This window comes from Notamacropus eugenii, chromosome 2 (assembly GCF_028372415.1).
Source record: "Notamacropus eugenii isolate mMacEug1 chromosome 2, mMacEug1.pri_v2, whole genome shotgun sequence".
NCBI lineage: Eukaryota > Metazoa > Chordata > Mammalia > Diprotodontia > Macropodidae > Notamacropus > Notamacropus eugenii.
Window position 1 is genome coordinate 3,974,807 of NC_092873.1, and position 19,741 is coordinate 3,994,547.

Below are 19,741 nucleotides of genomic sequence, written 5' to 3' on the forward strand. Positions count from 1 at the left end.
AGGCTTTGGATGGAGGAGCTTTGACTTTGTTGTCTTTTGTTTGCATATTTTGGCGTTCCTTGTCACAAAAGTAATTTATAGTCTAAATCTTTTTTTGGTTTTTGCTCATTTCCCCAGTCATCTACTTGACTTTTGAGCTCTTTGTCAAGGTAGCTCTCTGCTTCAAGTGGGGTTGGGGGATTTACTGTCAGTTGCTCAATCACCCCACAATTTGTGGGCCTAGAGCTCCAGAAACAGTTGCTGTCTCTGACCCTGCTGCTTCTGTGATTGCTGCAGGTTCCTCGGTCCCCTTCTCCCTCCGCTGCCCTGGGACTAGAACCAGGAAACCTCCAGTCTCCCACACTGGTCCCACAGGTTTTTATCACTGATATTCTGATTTATACTTGGCATTTGGGGCTCCTGAAGTCTGGAAACTGCCATAGCTGTGAGAGATTCACTCTCCTTAAAACCTGATCGCATTCTTTCTATCCCAACATTACCCACACTGGACTGCGTCCTGGCCCCTGTGTGGCAGGATAGATATTTCTCTGCGACCTTCCAGGATGTCTTCGACTGGAAATTTACTTCACTCCATCATTTTGAGGGTTTTTCAGCTCCAGAATTTGTTTAGAGCTATTTTTTTACAGCTATTTGACTGGGTTTGGGGGCAGTGCTCAGTGGTGCTGTTACTCCATGATCTTCACTAGACATTTTTGGAAACAGAATTGATATGATGCTACAATATCCTGAGAAATATTTGGAAATTATTTAGAGAGGATAGATTGAAGGTAAACTTGAGACAGAGTTCAATGAGGCAATTTTAACATTCTACCTGAAATGTAATGGTGGTCCAAGCAAAAGTGACTGCCTATGTGAGAATGAAGAGAAGGGGATATTAGAGATTTGATTCTTGTCTTTCATTTCTCTATCTTTGTGTCTCTTACAATTTTTTGTTCATTAGAGATTGCAATGTTGTTGGTTCACATCAAAATAGCATTGACAGGAGAATATTGGCACTTCCAAAAATGAGTCTGTGTGTATGTGTATATTAAGGAGCAGCTTGGATCACTGAAAGGGTTTCAAAATTTTCCAAATATAATCCTACAGACTTTAATTTTTCTCTCCAGTGATGGTGTGGACTCATTAATAGACAATGCTTTCCACAGTTAGCTCAATGGACTATTTATCCTACTCCATATCATGATTTCATCAATACTCAGTCTTCATTTTTTTCTTTTGTATATTATTAAACTGAACTCCTTCTAACGGTCATGAATTTCACTGAGACAACTAATTCTAGAGACCACGTCTTAATAGAGTACTCAAATTTTCTTTGGTAATACTTTAGTATTATTACCTCCCTCATTTTGAATATTATGTTCCCCTCAATAAATCCTAGTCATTAATATTAGACATATGTCATCTCACACTGTTCATTCATACCAAGATTTTAGAACTTTAAAAGACACAGATGGGTTTTTATTTAATATTTCATTTTCTCCAATTACATGTAAAAACACTTCTAACATTCATTTTTTCAATTTTGAGTTCCAAATACTCTCTCTTCTTCCCTCCATCCTCTCTCCTTGAGAAGACAAGCAATTTGATAAAGGTTGTACATGTACATGTGCAGTCTTGCAAAATATTTCCATATTAGCCATGTTGTGAAAGAAAACCAAACAAAAACCACAAGAAAATTAAAGACAAGTGTCTGTGGAAGGATAAGACTTTAGGCTAGATTATAAAGAGTTAAGAAGAGACTGGGAGTATAAAAAGAGGAGGCACCTATAATAGACAGCTTTTTGAAGAGTTTAGCTACTAATGACAAGTGGGATATAGGACAATATTTAGAGAGATGGAAGGATTAAGGGAGAGTTTACTAAAAGGGGAGGCAGTTTAATATTCTTATGTTAAATCTCACATGTAGATTTCACATAAAGCGTTCTCTTTTCCCAGATAATCACTGAATACGTATTGGCACAAGATACCCTCTGTTTCCCCTTCATACCAAAGAAAATGTAACTATGAAGAGGACACAAGGGCCCTGAACAGAGGAAGCATTATACAGTAGATGGAATGTTGTACTTAGAATTGGATTCATGTACTGTGGCTTCAACTTACTAGTTGCATGTCCTTAGAGAAGTCACTTTATCTTCCTAAATTTCAATTTCCTTGTTTGTAAAATGAGGTTAAAATTAATGAACTTTAAAGTCAATCTATGTTCGACTCAAAGAAGTCATCAGCTTCCCTATATGAAAATTGAATTTAGGGTTACTATGGGGAAAATCTTTTGGCTGATATCCCTTATGGTTTTGTAGTACCAATCTGTGGTCTAGTCTTCTTCCAGTACGTGGAGGGCTGCTGAGCAACTCTTCCCATCCAACTTGTATTTTGCTCCAACTCCCATGCTTTCATGCTCATGTAGGAAATAGGAAAATGATCATTTTCCTTCTCCAAAAACTGTGGATTTGATATTTGAAAATGACCTTATGCAAAACCCTAGTGCCTACAATTCTAATGTTTGCTTACTTGAGTTCCAGTTCTTTTTACTATACCATATTATGCCTGGCAAATGTAGGAGAAGGGGCAGTTATGGGGCAAAGTGGATAGAGCAATGGCTCTGGGATAAGAAGAGCCTGAGTTTAAACCTGATCTTAGACAGGATACTGGCTAGCTGTTGTGACTCTGGCCATGTCATTTATCCCAGTTGCCTGAGGGAAAAAAGAAAGAAAGAAAAGAAAAAGTAGGAGAGAACACTTTTAGAGTTTAGGATTTATTTGAAAGTAGGGTCTAGAATCTTAAGAAAAAAGGTTCAGATAGTATTTTGTCCCTTAAAATATACAAATCTAAGAAAGTCTCTGCCCCCAGGTAGCTTTCCTGAGAGCACTCTTGACATCTTTTTTTCTCAAGCTGTACACTACAGGGTTCAGCATGGGAATGACCATGGTGTATAACACTGACATAACTTTGTCTGTGTCCATGGAATGAATGGAGCTTGGTTTGAAGTAAACAAAACTGACTGTCCCATACAATAGACAAACTATTGACAGGTGAGAGGCACAGGTAGAGAAAGCTTTCTGCCGACCCTTGGCAGAGTGGATCCTCAGGATGGATATAAAGATGAAAAGGTAAGACTTCAAGATAACTAGGATGGAGCAAAAGGCAGTGAATCCTCCTAATAAAAAGACTACCCATTGAGTGGTATGGGTATCAGAGCAGGAGAGAAACAGGAGGACAGGAATATCACAGAAGAAGTGATGGACCACATTGGAGCTACAAAAGGACAGGCTGAAGGTGAAAAATGTGTGGATAGTAGAATCCAGAAAGCCACAGACATAAGAAGCAATGGCCAGAGCAACACACACGTTAGATGTCATGATAGTGGTGTAATGGAGGGGCCTATACACAGCTTCCTGGCGATCATAGGCCATAGCAACTAGGAGATAATTTTCCATGTTTGCAAAGGCTACACAAAAGAATATTTGTGTAGCACATCCATTGTAAGAGATGACCTTGTTCCCTGTGAGAAATCCACTCATGACTTTGGGTGTAATAACTGAGGAGTAAGCAAAGTCCACCAGGGAGAGGTTACTGAGGAAAAAGTACATGGGAGTGTGGAGGTGGGAGTCCCAGGAGATCAAGGCTACCATTCCCAGGTTTCCCACCATGGTGATAAAGTAGATGAGGGTGAACAGAATGAAGAATGGCACCTGAAGCTCTGGGGCATCTGTTAATCCCAAAAGGATGAACTCTTTCACACGGGTCCTGTTCTCCATAGCTGTCATTTGGGAGCTAAGTCATTGACCTGTAAAACAGAAAAAGCATTAGAACTAACTCCTTGCAATTTATCATTGTCAAATACTTTTCTAGTAGCAGGGTTGGTGAGAGGGACGTTCTGGAAGCATCTCAATGATGCCATGTTGAACATTTAGGACAAGCAGATTGAATGACCCCAAATTCCTTTGGGGAAAGATGCCCTTACCTACAATTTTTCCACAACTTCAGCTAGGTACCAGAGGAGATAGAGGACCTTCTCTCAGGAAGTCCTGTGACATTTGTACCTGTGTGACCTGGGGTATGTCATTTAAACTCTTTCTGCCTCAATTTCCTTAGCTGTGAAATTGTGATAATAATTTCATCTACTCTACAGGGTTGCTGATGCTAAAGTGGGATTTTTGTAAAGTGTTTATAATCATCATGTCATACCACCATACACAGGTATGCATGTATGTATAAGCATGTATTCAGTTACACATATATGCACATAAAATATAAATATGTACACATGTGTGTTATATTTAAAATATGTGTTATAATATTCATATACATGTAGTTATATAATATACGCATTTATGTTTATGATTATCTCAATATATTATCTATTTATGCATATGTGTGTATGTACACATAATATGTACAGACCAGTTGGGTTTGGGTACAAGCACCTATATATAGATACATACATATTCTTATATATGTGTATATATATATACATATATATATATATATATATGCACTTGCATTTATATATAAATGCAAACCAATTGGCTTTGTTTATTAACACACATACACACACATGTCTACATAACCACAGATGCAGAAGCAAATAAATCAATTGAATTGGCCTCAAGAAAGGCCTTACACAAGATCTCTAATTTGGACAACGATGGTGGAAATCAGGAGGGAGGATGTTTTTGATATTGAAGTCCTTGTTTTTGTAGAGTGTCCTGAATGAGGAAAAGGCTGCTAGCTCAAGTTGACCATAATGTTGAACACATGAAGGGGAGTAACATGACATAAAAAAGGAATGACACACAGAAACCAGATTTGGAAGGTCTTTCAATGGCACACTGAGGAATCTGTGCTCTGTCCTGGGGACAGAAGAGAAGCACTGAAAACCTTTGAGCGTGCAACAGACATATTCAGATGATCTATGTTTCCTAGAAATGGAAATCAATCAAAAGAAAAAGGAAGCATGACACACTGAAGAGAGAATTGGATCTGGTGCCACAAGACCTGTTTTCAGATCTTGCCTCCATACTTACTCCCTGTCTGACTTTGGGTTAATCACAATTTCCTCCACTGTGCAAAAAAGAGGGTGGACTCAAAAGCCTTTTAGATCTTTTCCATAAATTTATTGTCCTGTGGTCTGATTTTTCATTCAATGTTTCTCAGAACCATCTGGCAAACTTGGCAGTACCCTGTCATCACCATTATGAAATTCAAAGAGTGCTACTCAAAAGACTGAGAGACATAGTTAATCTTTTGGTCCCTTTCATGTATTGCCACAACTAAAGCAAATTCACCTGGTAGTCAGATATCCTGTAGTTAGCCTCTTTACAGAACAATGGTCACTCCATTCACAGGCTGTTCTAGAATGCTTTTCAGTTGGGGAGGCCTTGCCGGCCATTGCCCTTCACTAACCTAATTTTAGGGGACCTATAGTTCTATCCACACCATTGGAATAGGATTTCAGTGGAAAATACAAGTAGGCTGCCACATTTGATAAATTACAACTTTTTGGAGGCAGTAGGGGTTAAATGATTTGCATAGGGTTTCAGTGTTAAATGTCTGAGGTCAGATTTGAACTCAGGTCCTCCTGACTCTGGGCCTGTGCTCCATTCTCTGAACCACCTAGTTGCCCCTAAAGTACAACTTCTACATTGCAAAAAAACATTCCTTAAGAGAAAATTACAGAATCTCAAAGTAGGAAGGGAGAAGAACGGCCATTTAAATAAGGGTATATAGTACAGCTATTAAATAAAGGTGCTCTGTGTGAATGTCAGTTTTAAAATGAGAGATGACCTGTTTGACCAATGCATTTCAATTTCTATATTCATTAGCAAAGACCTTGCCAAATCAAAAAATATGTCCATACTATGAAAGGGGAAAAGGAGAGAGACCCATGTTCAAATTTTGAGTGTCATGATGTGATTTATTACAGGAAAGTATTCCCTGCCACCTGCAACCTTGGTAAAAGGACAGTGGAGGTTTTCAGTCCCCCAAGGCAGTAGCCACATTTGTTGATGATGGGGAATGGAACAGCTCCAGAGATGGGTGCATAGCTTTTCCCTTGGGTATAGTAAATATCCCACCTCTGACATGTATGAGAGTTATTCCCTTATTGTCCAGAGATTCCTGGGTGGTTATTCACGAGGAGATGAAATGTGATTCATTGTCTTTCCTTTGAAATCTACACTTTGGGAATTTTGCACATTGTTACTGGTTGTAGTAAAAATGGGGTGTAGTTAAAAAAGAAGAAAATTTGGGAGACAGACTCATTTCACGATCTATTTACAAGGAGATGAGGCCTTGATCTTCTTTCCCTTGTTTAGACTTTTGAAAAACTCTCCTCTGTACTGGTGATCATGTGCTCATTGAAAGAATTAACTGCCTGAATTTATTCATGATCTAAATTCTGATTTAACTCTGTTCTCTTTTACCAGGTTCCAGTTTCTAAGGTCAGCAGAAAGGGTAATACATTGTTACACCTTTGCAGTGAAAATTATATGCAATAGTTCACACATTGGGCTATCTCATATCTATGAGGTATGTTTCCATTCCTCATCATGAAGCACTCCGGAATTTCTGGAAGCTCACTCCATCTCTGGCATTCACATATTGAAGATACCTTCTAGCCATGCAACTTCTTCCTCCAAATGGATTTCTACGCCAAGAACCTCCTTCAAGAAGGTCATACAGGCCAGTCACATCTCATCTCCATGCTGCACTCTGATTTTCTCTTCCAAGTCCTCATTCTGAGTACAACCAACCTTCTCTCAATTTCCTTTTATGCTTTGAGTGTTAGAATTGGTGAGTAGATTGTAAAGTTCCTGAAGGCAGACTGTCTTTCTTTCTACTCGTATTTGTATTTGTAGTGCTTAGCATAGTACCAAAACAGAGATGTTTAGTAAATGTTATGGATTAATTAACTGGATAACTGTCAGGCAATTATTCAGAGCTGGTTTGGGGCTAAATACAATAATCTGGTCTGTTCTCACTCACAAAGACAGGCCCCCAGACAAGGTTACCTCGCAGTCAAAATACTCTATGAGTCCACCATCTGGGGCAGGGAGCAGAGCACAATCTGGTGTGGGCCATACCAGCCCAGGAAGGCTGAGAAGGCCTTAGGGGACTTAATAGTTGGCCACTGTGTCAGTTTCCAACCTTCTCAACCCAAAGGCACCAAAAAAAGTCAGTGGGAAAATGTTATGGGATCTGGGTGAAAGAAGAACGTGCCATCTGGCCAGGTGCAGCCCAGAGGTAGTGAGCATGGTGGCAGTGGTGGACGCAGGTAGTGGCAGTGACCAAGTTTGCTTTCAAGCTCTGGGCACATAGAGGGTAGGGGATTGATCAGCTGATACAAAATACCTTAAGACTGGGAGAGTAGATCCACTCCCACCCCCCACCCACCCCCAATTCTGGAAACAGATTCCTATATTGACAAAGAGTTAGAAAGTGAAGTGTTTGGCTGGAAAGATGAGTAAACATCCTAAAAGAACTCAGACTATGGGATATTACTTTGATGACAAGAAAGATGAGGGCAAACACCCACAGGAAAATAGCAGAGTCAATACCACATCAAAAGTCTGCAAGAAGATGAATTGGTTGCAGGTCTTGGGGGAACTCAAAAAGCATTTTGAAAATCAAGTAAGAGAAATGGAGGAAAAATTGGGAAATGAGGGTGATGCAAAAAAAAATCATGATAATGGAGTCAAAAGCAAGCTGTTGGAAACAAAAGCAAGCTAAAGGAGTCCCTCAGTATCCTGAAGAAAATGACACCTTGAAAACAGGTGAACACAAATGGCAAACCAATGAGGAGAAGAATGCCTTAAGAAACTGACTTGGGCCAAATAGAAAAGGAGGTCCAAAAGTTCACTGAAGAAAATAATTCCTTCAGAATTGGAATAGAGCAAATGAAAACTAATGACTTTATGAAAAATCTAGAAATTATAAAACAGAAGCAAAAGAATGAAAAAGAAATCGAAGACAATGCAAAATATCTCACTGGGAAAAGAACTCACCTGGAAAATCAATTCAGGAGAGGTAATTTCAGAATTATTGGACCACATAAGAGCCATGATCAAAAAAAGAGCCTAGACATAATCTTTCAAGAAATTATCAAGGAAAACTGTCCCGATATTCTAGAACCAGAAGGTTAAACAGAAATTGAAAGAATTGCCTCTGGAAAAAGATCCTAAAATGAAAACTCCTTGGAATATTGTGGCCAAATTCCACAGTTCATATGTAAAGGAGAAAATATTGCCAGTAGCCAGAAGAAACAATTCAAGTATTGTGGAAATATAATCAAGGTGACACAAAATAGAGCAACTTCTACATTAAGGGATGAATTTAGAAAGTGATATTCCAGAAGTCAGAGGAGCTAGGACCAAAACCAAGAAAAACATACCTAACAAAACTGAGTATAATATTTCAGGTGAAAAAACATTCAATGAAATAGCTTACTTCCATGCATTCTTGATGAAAAGACCAGAGTGGAATAGAAAGTTTGACTTTCTAATGTAAAAATCAAGCGAAGTGTGAAAACATAAACTGGAAAGAGGAATCATAAGGGACTTATTAAGGTTTAACTTTTTACATTCCTACATGCAAAGATGATATTTGTAACTCATGAGAACTTTCTCAGTATTAGGATAGTTTTAGGACATAGATAGATAGATAGATAGATAGATAGATAGATAGATAGATAGATAGATAGATAGATAGATAGATAGATAGATAGAAGTCGCAGGGTGAGTTGAATATGAAGGAAGGATATCTAAAAATAAAATTAAGGGGTAAGAGAGGAATATATTGAGGGAAGGAGATAGGGAGAGACAAAGTAGGGTAAATTATCTCAAATAAAAGAGGCAAGAGAAAGGTTTTACAACGGAGTGAAAGAAGGGACTGGTGAGAAGGTGTGAGTGAACCTTACTTTCATTGAATTTGGCTTAAGGAGGGAATAACATATACAATCAATTGGGTATCTTACCCTACAGGAAAGTAGGAGAGAAGAGTACAAGGGGTAGAATGATAGAAGGGAGTGCAGATTTGGGGAGTGTGTAGTCAGAAGCAAACACTTTTGAAAAGTGATAGAGTCAAAGGAGAAAATAGAATAATTGGGGGGGAGTAGGACAGGATGAAGGGAAATATAGTTAGTCTTTAATAACGTGACTCCTATGGTGGTGTTTTGCATAACTACACATGTGTAACCTATAGTGAATTGCTTGCCTTCTCAATAGGGGTGGGTGGGGAGAGAAGAATGGAGAGAATTTGGAACTCAGAATTTTAAAAACAAATGTTAAAAAATTGTTTTTACATGCAACTGGGAAATAAAATGTTCAGGCAAAGGGGTATAGAAATCTATCTTTCCCTTCAAGAAAGTAAAGGAGAAGAGGACAAGAGGTTTGGATGATAAAAGGAAAGATAGACTGAGGGAAGAGGTAATGAGAATTCATGCCACCTCAGGGTGGGGGGGGAGGGGAAAGGTGGGGAGAAACATTGGAACCCAAAATCTTGTGGAAATGAATGTTGAAAACTAAATATAAATAAGTTTACATCTTAAAAAATATTTTTCACATAAACTGGGTCTACATCCTCCAACAAATACACTCGATTAGTGGAAAGAATGGATACTTGTGTGTTCGTCCTTCGTTGCCAAAGACACCCATGCCATCAGAGAAATAATGACATGACTTGCACTTGACTTTGTTTTGAGTGAGGGAGGGCTGTGCAAGGTCACCAGCCTCACTTCTTCTCCAGAGCCATCTGAATCCAGTGACCAGATATTCATCAGGATGACTGGAGATGACCCAGGATGAGGCAATTGGGGTTAAGTGACTTGCTGAAGGTCACACAGCTGGTGAATGTCAAGTGCCTGAGGTGAGATTTGAACTCAGGTCCTCTTGACTCTTGCACTGGTGCTCTATTCATTGCACTACCTAGCTGCTCTGGACACATGGAGGACCTGTTCACAGAAAAGTAGTCACATAAGTGACACTTCGTGCCAGAGAATACTTGTAGAGTGGCAACCTTCCTTCCTTCTCCTCCCTTAACCCTGAGACAGAAAGCAATATGATATATGTAATACATGTGCAATTATGTAAAACATTTCCATATTAGTCATTTTGTGCAAGAAGAATGAATAAAAGAAAAAAAGAAAGTCAAATAAAACATGCTCCAGTCTGTATTCACATAATGTCAGTTCTTTGGATGCATATAATAAGCTTTGTCATTAGACTTTTGAGGTTTTCTTGGGTTACTGTATTGTTCAGAATAGCTATCATTCACAGTTTTTCATTGAACAATATTGTTGTTGCTGTGATCTGTGCGTCAGCCCAGGTGAGTCTTTCCAGATTTTTCTGAAATCATCCTGCTTGTCATTTGTTATAGCACAAAAATATTCCATTTCAATCATATACCATAGCTGGTTTAGCCACTTCTAAACTGATGGGCAAACTAGATGGCTAAGCTCCTTTAGGAGCTTTTTATTAATTGTATCCCAAGCACTTACCACAGTACCTGGCACATAGTAGGTGCTTAATAAATATTTATTGCATTGAGTACTGAATAATTTTAAAAATACTTTCTTTATATTTACCAATGGAGCCCATATTAGAAAATTCCCTCACTGTATAGTAGATGGATTCATTGATTATTATTAATATACTCCTGCCTCTGCTCTTGTAGGTTTAATAATACTGAACAAGTTACTTACTCTCTCAGTGCTTCAGGCAACTTTTGAAGACTATTAGGTGAAGGGAAGGTGACTATCTCTATTGATTACTATCAGTATGTTGAACATGAATATCTGAACTCATATAATACATGTAAGCTCTAAGTATCTGCTTCTTCCAGAACCTCTTGCCATAAAAACATCTCTCATTAAGGAGAACTAGCACTTTTTCACTCTATGATTTTATATGTTTTTGCCAGTCTAAGTACCTTTAGCCCATTCCTAAACTTTCTGAAAGTCATCTGTAACTTTACTTACTGAGTGTTTAATAATTTGAACAATAATTATTATTTATAAAATATTATTTGATAATTAATAATTAAATATTTTAATAATTAAAAGTTAACACTTAATAGCACTGGAAATTTGCAAAGCCCTTTACATAGAGTGGAGGGCATGGAGTAAGGAAGACTCAAATTCCAGAATTCAAATGTAGCTTCAGGCAATTGCAAGCTGTGTCATCGTAGGGAAGTGATTTAACCTCGCTGGCCTGTTTCCTCATCTGTAAAATGAGCTAGATAAGGAAACAGCAAGCCATTCCAGTACTTTGCCAAAAAACTTAAATAAGCTCAGTAAGAATGGACACTAATGAAAAAAGCTAAAAAATAAAATTACATATTTCATTTGATCCTCACAAGAACTTTGTAAAGGAGATGCTTTTTTTTAACCCTCATTTTACAGATGAGCAATCCAAAGCTGAAAACGACTAGGTGACTTTCCAGGGTCACATAATTAGTGTTCTGAAGCAGTATTTAAATCTTACAGGTTGTCTCCTCTATTGAGCAATGAAGCCCCTGAAAGCACAGAGCATATGAATCTTTGTATCCCCAGAACTCAATGTGGTATCTAGCACATGCATAATAAATACCAGCTGACTGAGTGAGAATTAAATTTTATTGATTTCTGTCTCATTTTTTGAAATGGAGATATTATTACCTACATGAACTATGTCACAAGGTTTTTTGCTTATTTGTTTTAGTTTGGATGAGAGAAAACTTTATACCCCTTAAGGTGGTTAGATATGAGAGTTCCAACTATCTAGGCAGTAGTGATTAAATATGATAACAGATATAAAGGGTTTTGAGGATCATATAGCCCCTGGGAGAAAAGGACAGAAAGTATACTAGACCACAAAATGTCCTAGGAGTAATGCATAGAGGTCTAGACTTGGAGTCAGGAAGACCTGGGTTTGAATCCCACCTCAGATGCTTAGGACCTGTGGGACCCTGGGGAAGTCACTTGAAGTCTCAGTCCTAACTTCTCCTTTACAAAATAGTCATAATACTCATTATAACATTTACTTCAAAGATTCTCCATGTTTGTTTTTTGAGTTAACCTGTGAAAAATTCCCTACAATATGATTTATCACTGTAGTCAAGAACTATGTCATATCTAATTTTGTATTATCCTCTCTCTCATCAATGTTCCTCCCCTACATTAACCTGGTACTCTATATGTATTTTAAATATATTCATTTTTGTTAAGGTTCCAACTGTATTAAAGTCACAGCTCTGATTCTTTCTCAGATACATGAAAATAATCCTTGAAACCTTACAGAAAACACAGATTGAAAACACGCAGCATTTTAGATAGCAGTTATTAGAACTTATACTCCCTTTAGAGTTTACAAAGTACTCACATACTTCATTTTATGGGAAAGTACTACAGTCCTTATTAGCTTCCATTTTACTAATGAGGCCACTTAATCTCAGAAAGTTTTTAAGTACTTGCCTATGGTCACATTGCTCTTAAGTGTCAGGGGCAGGAGAAGGACCCAGGTATCTCTATTTGTAAGTACATCCCTCAATTCAGTATCACACATGCCCCTTCCATCTATGCATACTGTGATCTAGAATTTGATTTCTCAGAACCTACCTGATCTTCAGAAAAAGACTGATGGTGCTCCAGAAGAGGTCAGTCAAGGATCTAGTCATGGGAGTATTAGGATGAATAGCAAATATAAGATCAACGAATGAGTTACTCTGAGCGATACTGCCTACATGGTAGGGAACCCTAAAAGAGTCATATTTGCTTCTCAATGACTGAAGACAGTGATTAGTAGGGCCTTTATACAGGTCTTGGAAGCCAGTCTCCTAAAGACTATTATTTATTCTCTCTTGGGGACACTGCTCAGGTTCAGAGCTAACTCATGAATATAATGAGTCCTTAAACTTTGCTCTAACCACGAGGGTCAAACTTGATTGCTCAGGGAGTTCATTTTCTCATTTTTTATTTCTACTTTAAGTTATTATTAATGTGGTGAAGTAGAGAGCACCTTGGATGTGCTAATTCAGAAGACCCAGCCTTTAATATTTGTTTGACCTCATCCCTACTGATTTTAGCAAGTCATTCAACTCTCAATTATTCAGTTCCCCATGACCAAATTTCTTATTTTACTTATCCGTAAAATAGGGATAATGATCTCTTCTATGTATACCTTGAAGGGATAGAATCCAATGTAATACTAGATGTGGAAAAGATCATGTGCTGTCTCTAATTATTGATACAATCACATTGCCTGTTTAAATCTCAGTTTCCGACTTAAAAAAATGATGCTTGTATTCTCCCTCCCTGCGTTCCATGGATAACGTGAGAAAAGTGATTTGTAAAGTTATAAATACATGTGTTATTATGTTTTTATTACTATTACTATTTTAGTCTTTTCTGAAGTTTAGTCAATGGAACTGTGTCCCATATATTCATCTTGTACTGTTTTCCTTTGCTTAACGGATTTATTCCTGAAGGACACATGCACATAGAGATTCAGTTTAGTGATATGTCTTGGCAATCTTGTAAATTTCAGTTATTTTGCTTTTCCCAAAATATTTGCCAAAGTCTAAAAGATGAAGGGAAATGTAGGCTGTATGATAGAATGGTTAAGTTAGTTCAGATCTGATTTGAAAAATCCAACTTCAAGGCAAGTCACTGATGGAGAGATGACACTTAGAAAATAAAATCTAGATTGTCCCAGATAGTTTTCCTTGGAGTTGTGTTGTTTCAGAATTTTTTTGATGACTTGAGTGCAGGCCTAGATGGCAAAGTTATCAGGTGAACAACTATGGTAGGCAAAGCTACCTATTTGAAAAGCATTAAGTGATTCTGTGCCTAGAGCATTCAACTTGGATTCAGGCATATTTGAATTCTAAACCAGTCTCAAAAATTTAGCAGTATGAGTCTGGGTATCACTTGATCTCTGAGTGCCTCAGTTTCTTTATCTTTAAAATGTAAATAATCATGGCCTATGTCCACTGAGCTAGAGATAAAAGAAAATATTTGTAAAGTGTTTTGCAAACTTAAAGAATTACTCCTTTTTAAATGAGATCCACAAGTACATGACAGAGGAGAATTGAATTGATAGTAGTTGGCCTGGGAAAAAAATGGAAATATTTGTTGGCTGTAAACAACCTGTGATTAACATGCTGTGGTTTATCCTCCAGTAGTAATATTAATAGCTGGTGGATATGTGGTCCTCTAAGATTTGTAAATTACATACTTAATAGCATTTGGTCTATACAACCTCCTATTGATCTAAACTTCCTTTACAATGATGTAATGCAGAGAATGAAAGGGGTAATAATTTTCACTGTCTACTGCCCTGGTCAAGCTGCAGTCAGACAATTGTGTTCAGGCCACAGTACTCTATGTAGGATAGGTCAGAAATCATCTAAAGGAGGTTATCCCAGATAAACTGGGGCTGAATATTATGGCATATACAAATTGTTTGAAGGAATCTGGCATATATAATCTAGAAAGAGAAAACTCAATGGAATCATGATGGCTATCTTTAGGTACTGGAAGGTCTGTCATGTTAAAAAGAGATTAGACTGTTTTGTTTAGCAAAAGAGGGGGAAAAACTGTGAAAAATGAACAAAGAAATAGATTTAAGCTTGATGTGATGAAAATTATTCACAAATGGAAATATTTAAATGTGACATGGACTGCTTTCAGAAGTATTGAGTTCATCCTCACAGGAGGATTTAATGATAACAATGGATGACTACACTAAGCAATAATTGATTCATTCAATCAATTAAACAGTAAATATGTAACAGTAGCTGCTAAATGTCCCTTGTACTAGCTAGTGTGCCAGACCCAGTCTAGGGGGAGAAAGATGAAAACAAAACAATTTCTGCTCTTACAATGTTGACATTATATTAGGGACATGATATGAACACATACAACTAGATACCAAATAAACATAAAGAAAATGTAAAGTAATTTCATCAATAGGAGACCTCATCATCAAGGGAAATCAGAAGAGGCCTCATTTAGGAGGTGACAATGCTTCATCTAAGATTTGAAAGAATTAGGGATTTTTGAGCAGACATGAGGAGAGACTACTTTCAGTCATGGGGACAGCCTATTAAGACAGGGAGGTGAAATTTATAAGGTTGTGTGAAAGAAATGTAAGTACCACTCTGTGGGACCATAGCTTAAAGGAAGTAGAGTCATAAAATAAATTGCGATGGGTTTTAAATACAAGAGTAAGCAGAAAAGCTTATGGTTGATCCAAGAGGCAAGGGGCAGCCACTGGAGTTGAAGGTTTTTCTTTTTTTTAAATCAATTAATCAATTAATTTTTTATTTAACTTTAACATTCATTTTCACAAAATTTTGGGTTCCAAATCTTCTCCCCTTTTGTCTCCCCCACCTCAAAACACCGAGCATTCTAATTTCCCTATCACCAATCTGCCCTTGTCTCCAAATAACTTTCTATACCCCTTTACCTGTATTTCTTGTTTCCTAGTAGCAAGAATAGTACTCAACAGTTGTTCCTAAAACTTTGAGTTCCAACTTCTCTTCCTCCCTCCCTCCCCACCCCTTTCCTTTGGAAGTCAAGCAATTTAATATAGGCCATGTCTGTGTAGTTTTGCAAATGACTTCCATAATAGTCGTGTTGCATAAGACTAACTATATTTCCCTCCATCCTATCCTGTCCCCCATTACTTCTATTCTCTCTTTTGATCCTTTCCCTCCCCATGAATGTTGACCTCAAATTGCTCCCTCCTCCCATTGCCCTCCCTTCCATCATCCACCCCCCACCCTGCCTATCCCCTTATCCCCCATTTTCCTGTATTGTAAGATAGGTTTTCATACCAAAATGAGTGTACATTTTATTCCTTCCTTTATCGGAATGTGATGAGAGTAAACTTCATGTTTTTCTCTCACCTCCCCTCTTTTTTCCTCCACTAAAATGTCCTTTGTTTGTCTCTTTTATGAGAGATAATTTGCCCCATTCCATTTCTCCCTTTCTCCTCCCAATATATTTCTCTCTCACTGCTTGACTTCATTTTTCTAAAATATGATCCCATCCTCTTCAATTCACTCTGTGCACTTTGTCTCTATGTGTGTGTGCATGTGCGTGTGTGTGTGTGTGTGTGTGTGTGTGTGTGTGTAATCCCACCCAGTACCCAGATACTGAAAAGTTTCAAGAGTTACAAATATTGTCTTTCCATGTAGGAATGTAAACAGTTCAACTTTAGTAAGTCCCTTATGACTTCTCTTTGCTGTTTACCTTTTCATACTTCTCTTCATTCTTGTGTTTGAAAGTCAAATTTTCTTTTCAGCTCTGGTCTTTTCATCAAGAATGCTTGAAAGTCCTCTATTTCATTGAAAGACCAATTTTTCCCCTGAAGTATTATACTCAGTTTTGCTGGGTAGGTGATTTTTGGTTTTAGTCCTAGTTCCTTTGACTCCTTGAATATCCTATTCCACCCCCTTCAATCCCTTAATGTAGAAGCTGCTAGATCTTGTGTTATCCTGATTGTGTTTCCACAATACTTGAATTGTTTCTTTCTAGCTGCTTGCAATATTTTCTCCTTGACCAGGGAACTCTGAAATTTGTCCACAATGTTCCTAGGAGTTTCTCTTTTTGGATCTCTTTCAGGCGGTGATCTGAGGATTCCTTGAATACTTATTTTGCCCTCTGGTTCTAGAATCTCAGGGCAGTTTTCCTTGATAATTTCATGCAAGATGATGTCTGGGCTCTTTTGTTGATCATGGCTTTCAGGTAGGCCCATAATTTTTAAATTGTCTCTCCTGGATGTATTTTCCAGGTCAGTTGTTTTTCCAGGGAGATATTTCACATTATCTTCCATTTTTTCATTCTTTTGGTTTTGTTTTGTGATTTGTTGGTTTTTCATAAAGTTATTGGCCTCCATCTGTTCCATTCTAATTTTGAAAGAACTATTTTCTTCAGTGATCTTTTGAACCTCCTTTTCCATCTGGCTAATTCTGTTTTTGAAAGCATTCTTCTCCTCACTGGCTTTTTGAAGCTCTTTTCCCCAGTTGAGTTAGCCTATTTTTCAAGGTGTTATTTTCTTCAGTATTTTTTTGGGTCTCCTTTAGCAGGGTGTTGACCTGCTTTTCATGCTTTACTTCCAACTCTCTCATTTCTCTTCCCAGTTTTTCCTCCACCTCTCTAACTTGATTTTCAAAATCCTTTTTGAGCTCTTCCATGGCCTGAGCCCATTGGGTGGGCTGGGATACAGAAGCCTTGACTTCTGTGTCTTTCCCTGATGGTAAGCATTGTTCTTCCTCATCAGAAAGGAAGGGAGGAAATACCTGTTCACCAAGAAAGTAACCTTCTATAGTCTTATTTTTTTCCCCTTTTCTGAGCATTTTCCCAACCAGTTACTTGACTTCTGAGTTTCCTTTCCCCACCCACCTCTCCACCAGATCCACCTAGCTAGAGCTTGGGGGCTGAAAATCAAATGCTGCTCCCCACCCTCAGGGCTTTTGGAGGGGGCGGGGCTGCTATTCAGTGTGAGATCAAGTTCAGGTGTTCAGGTGGGGGCTGGGCCGCCTCACGGGGGGCACAGTTCCATCAGGGGGTTTATGCAGAGACCTTCAACAATGGATCAGAACTCCTGCCTGCTTGGGGAGCCCCTGTCTGCTGCCACCTCCACTGCTGCCTCCCGAGGGGGCCTGAGTTATGGGGGCAACCCACTCCCCTCTCGGCAAGCTAAGAAGACCCTCTCACTAACCTTTGGGACCCGTGGGTGGAGGGACCTGCACGGCCACTGGAGATTCCATCCCTGAAGCCTGCTGGGTTCTGCTTCTCTCGGTGCTGTGTGGCCGAGGCAGGGCTGGGCTCGGCTCCGGGTCCGGGATGCAACGGACCTTTTGCGAGAGTTTTTCAGGGCTCTCTGGAACAGAAATCTTGTCTGATCCGTTGTTCTCTGGCAGAGCTAGTGTATATGTGTCTTTCTACTTCGCCATCTTGGCTCCACACTGGGTTGAAGGTTTTTCAAGAAAAATTAACCAGTTTTTTTTCTCCCTCTCATTTCCTAGCCCATCCTACTCACAAATGGAACCATAAAGTGAGTAGGTAGGCAGGAAGGAAGGTAAGAACAAATGGAAGGCAAAAATCTTTGAAAAAATAAGCAAAAATAATAAGATAATCTGAAACATCTCTTTAGAAAAACAACTGAAGAGAAAAAAGGATAGATAATATAAGAATTGTGGACTATATGAAACTTATGATAAAAAAGACTTTGAACACAATATTTCAAGAAATTATTACGAAAATTGACCTGAACTTCTAGAACAAGAGTTAAAGTAGAAGTAGAAGAAAAAGAATCTATCATTCAAGACCTGAAAGAAATCTCCACAGGAATACTTACAGAAATGTCACTGCGAAATTTCAAAACTTTCAGGTTAAGGAAAAATTATTGGAAAAATCAAGAAAAAAACAATTTATATATTGTAGAGACACAATCAAGTTTTCACAAGTACTATAAAAGAATGTAGGTCTTGGAACATTATAATCTGAAGGAAAAAGAATTTGCGTTGTGACCAAGAATAGCTTACCCAGCAAAGATCAGTATAATTCTAAATAATAAAAAGATAAAGGGCATTTAATGACCTGAAGAACTTTTAGCTATTTGTAACAAAAAGACCAGGAAAAAATGGAAGAATTGATTTGTAAGATCCAGAAGAATTATAAGGAAAACAATAATGACTAATTGTGAGGGACTCATTAAGATCAAGGTGTTAACTTCTTAGGTATGAAAATGTTATCAGTGTCTTTATACTGTTTTCGTAATCTAACTGTCCTCCAATCTGGATTGAAGAAGGAACACTATATACATATATATGCACATACACACACACATATATATGACATGCATACATATCTGTATACACACAAAGACACATATATACACATACATACACACACATACATATATATATTTGTGTGGGTGTATATATATATATATATATATATATGACTAAAAGTCTTCTAAAATTATAAAGAAATAAGAGGACTAGGGAGTGGCTCTTATGATAGTAGATAGAATAAAGAATAGGAGGGTAAGGGGAGAGGATAAGATATTAAGCATAGGATAAAAAGAGAGGCTGATGAGGACAATGATGTGGACGAATATTCAAAAATGGCAATTATGGGTTTGAATGTAAATGGGATGAACTCACTCAAAAACAGAAAGGGACAGAAGAATGGATTAAAAATCAGAATACTGGCTTTCCTGCTCAGATTCAACTACTTATTAATTGTTCTACTTTGGCAAATCAATCAGCTTCTCCAAACCTCAGTTTACCCATCTGTAAAATACGGATAATAATTACTTCTCCATATATCTTTAAAAAGTGTTGTGTAAATCCAATATAATACTAGGTAAGGAAAAAATAATTTTTTGCTGTTGTTGCATATTTGCAGTAGTGTCTGAGTCCCTGTGACCACATTTGATGTTTTCTTGAAAAAGAAACTGGAGTGATTTGCCATTTCCTTTTCCATCTCATTTTACAGATGAAGAAATGAGTCAAAGAAGGTTAAATGACTTGTCCAGGGACATACAGGTAGTAATTGTTTGAAGGTAGATTTGAATCCAGGAAAATGAGTTTTTCTGATGTAAGGCCCAGTACTCTATCCACTGAACCACCTACCTGCTTAAGTCAAACAGTCTGTCTAGCAAGAAAGAAAATGACTCCAGTCTTTGGAGTACAGTATTTATTTCAGGTATTTGTTATATTGCTCCACAATATCTACTGCTTGTGAGTTGTAATA

The 19,741-nt window shown here is 37.9% G+C and overlaps 1 protein-coding gene across 1 annotated transcript; it reads right to left on the bottom strand.

The window, feature by feature from the left end:
* Positions 1-2,825: 2,825 nt before the first annotated feature.
* On the bottom strand, positions 2,826-3,764 carry LOC140523334 (olfactory receptor 5B2-like). The gene has a single exon (XM_072638257.1). The coding sequence runs from the start codon at positions 3,762-3,764 to the stop codon at positions 2,826-2,828; it is 939 nt and encodes a 312-aa protein (XP_072494358.1).
* Positions 3,765-19,741: the final 15,977 nt, after the last annotated feature.

Bases quoted from the DNA above. Each gene is read 5' to 3' on its own strand.
- LOC140523334 (XM_072638257.1), bottom strand. From the start codon at position 3,764: ATGACAGCTATGGAGAACAGGACCCGTGTGAAAGAGTTCATCCTTTTG.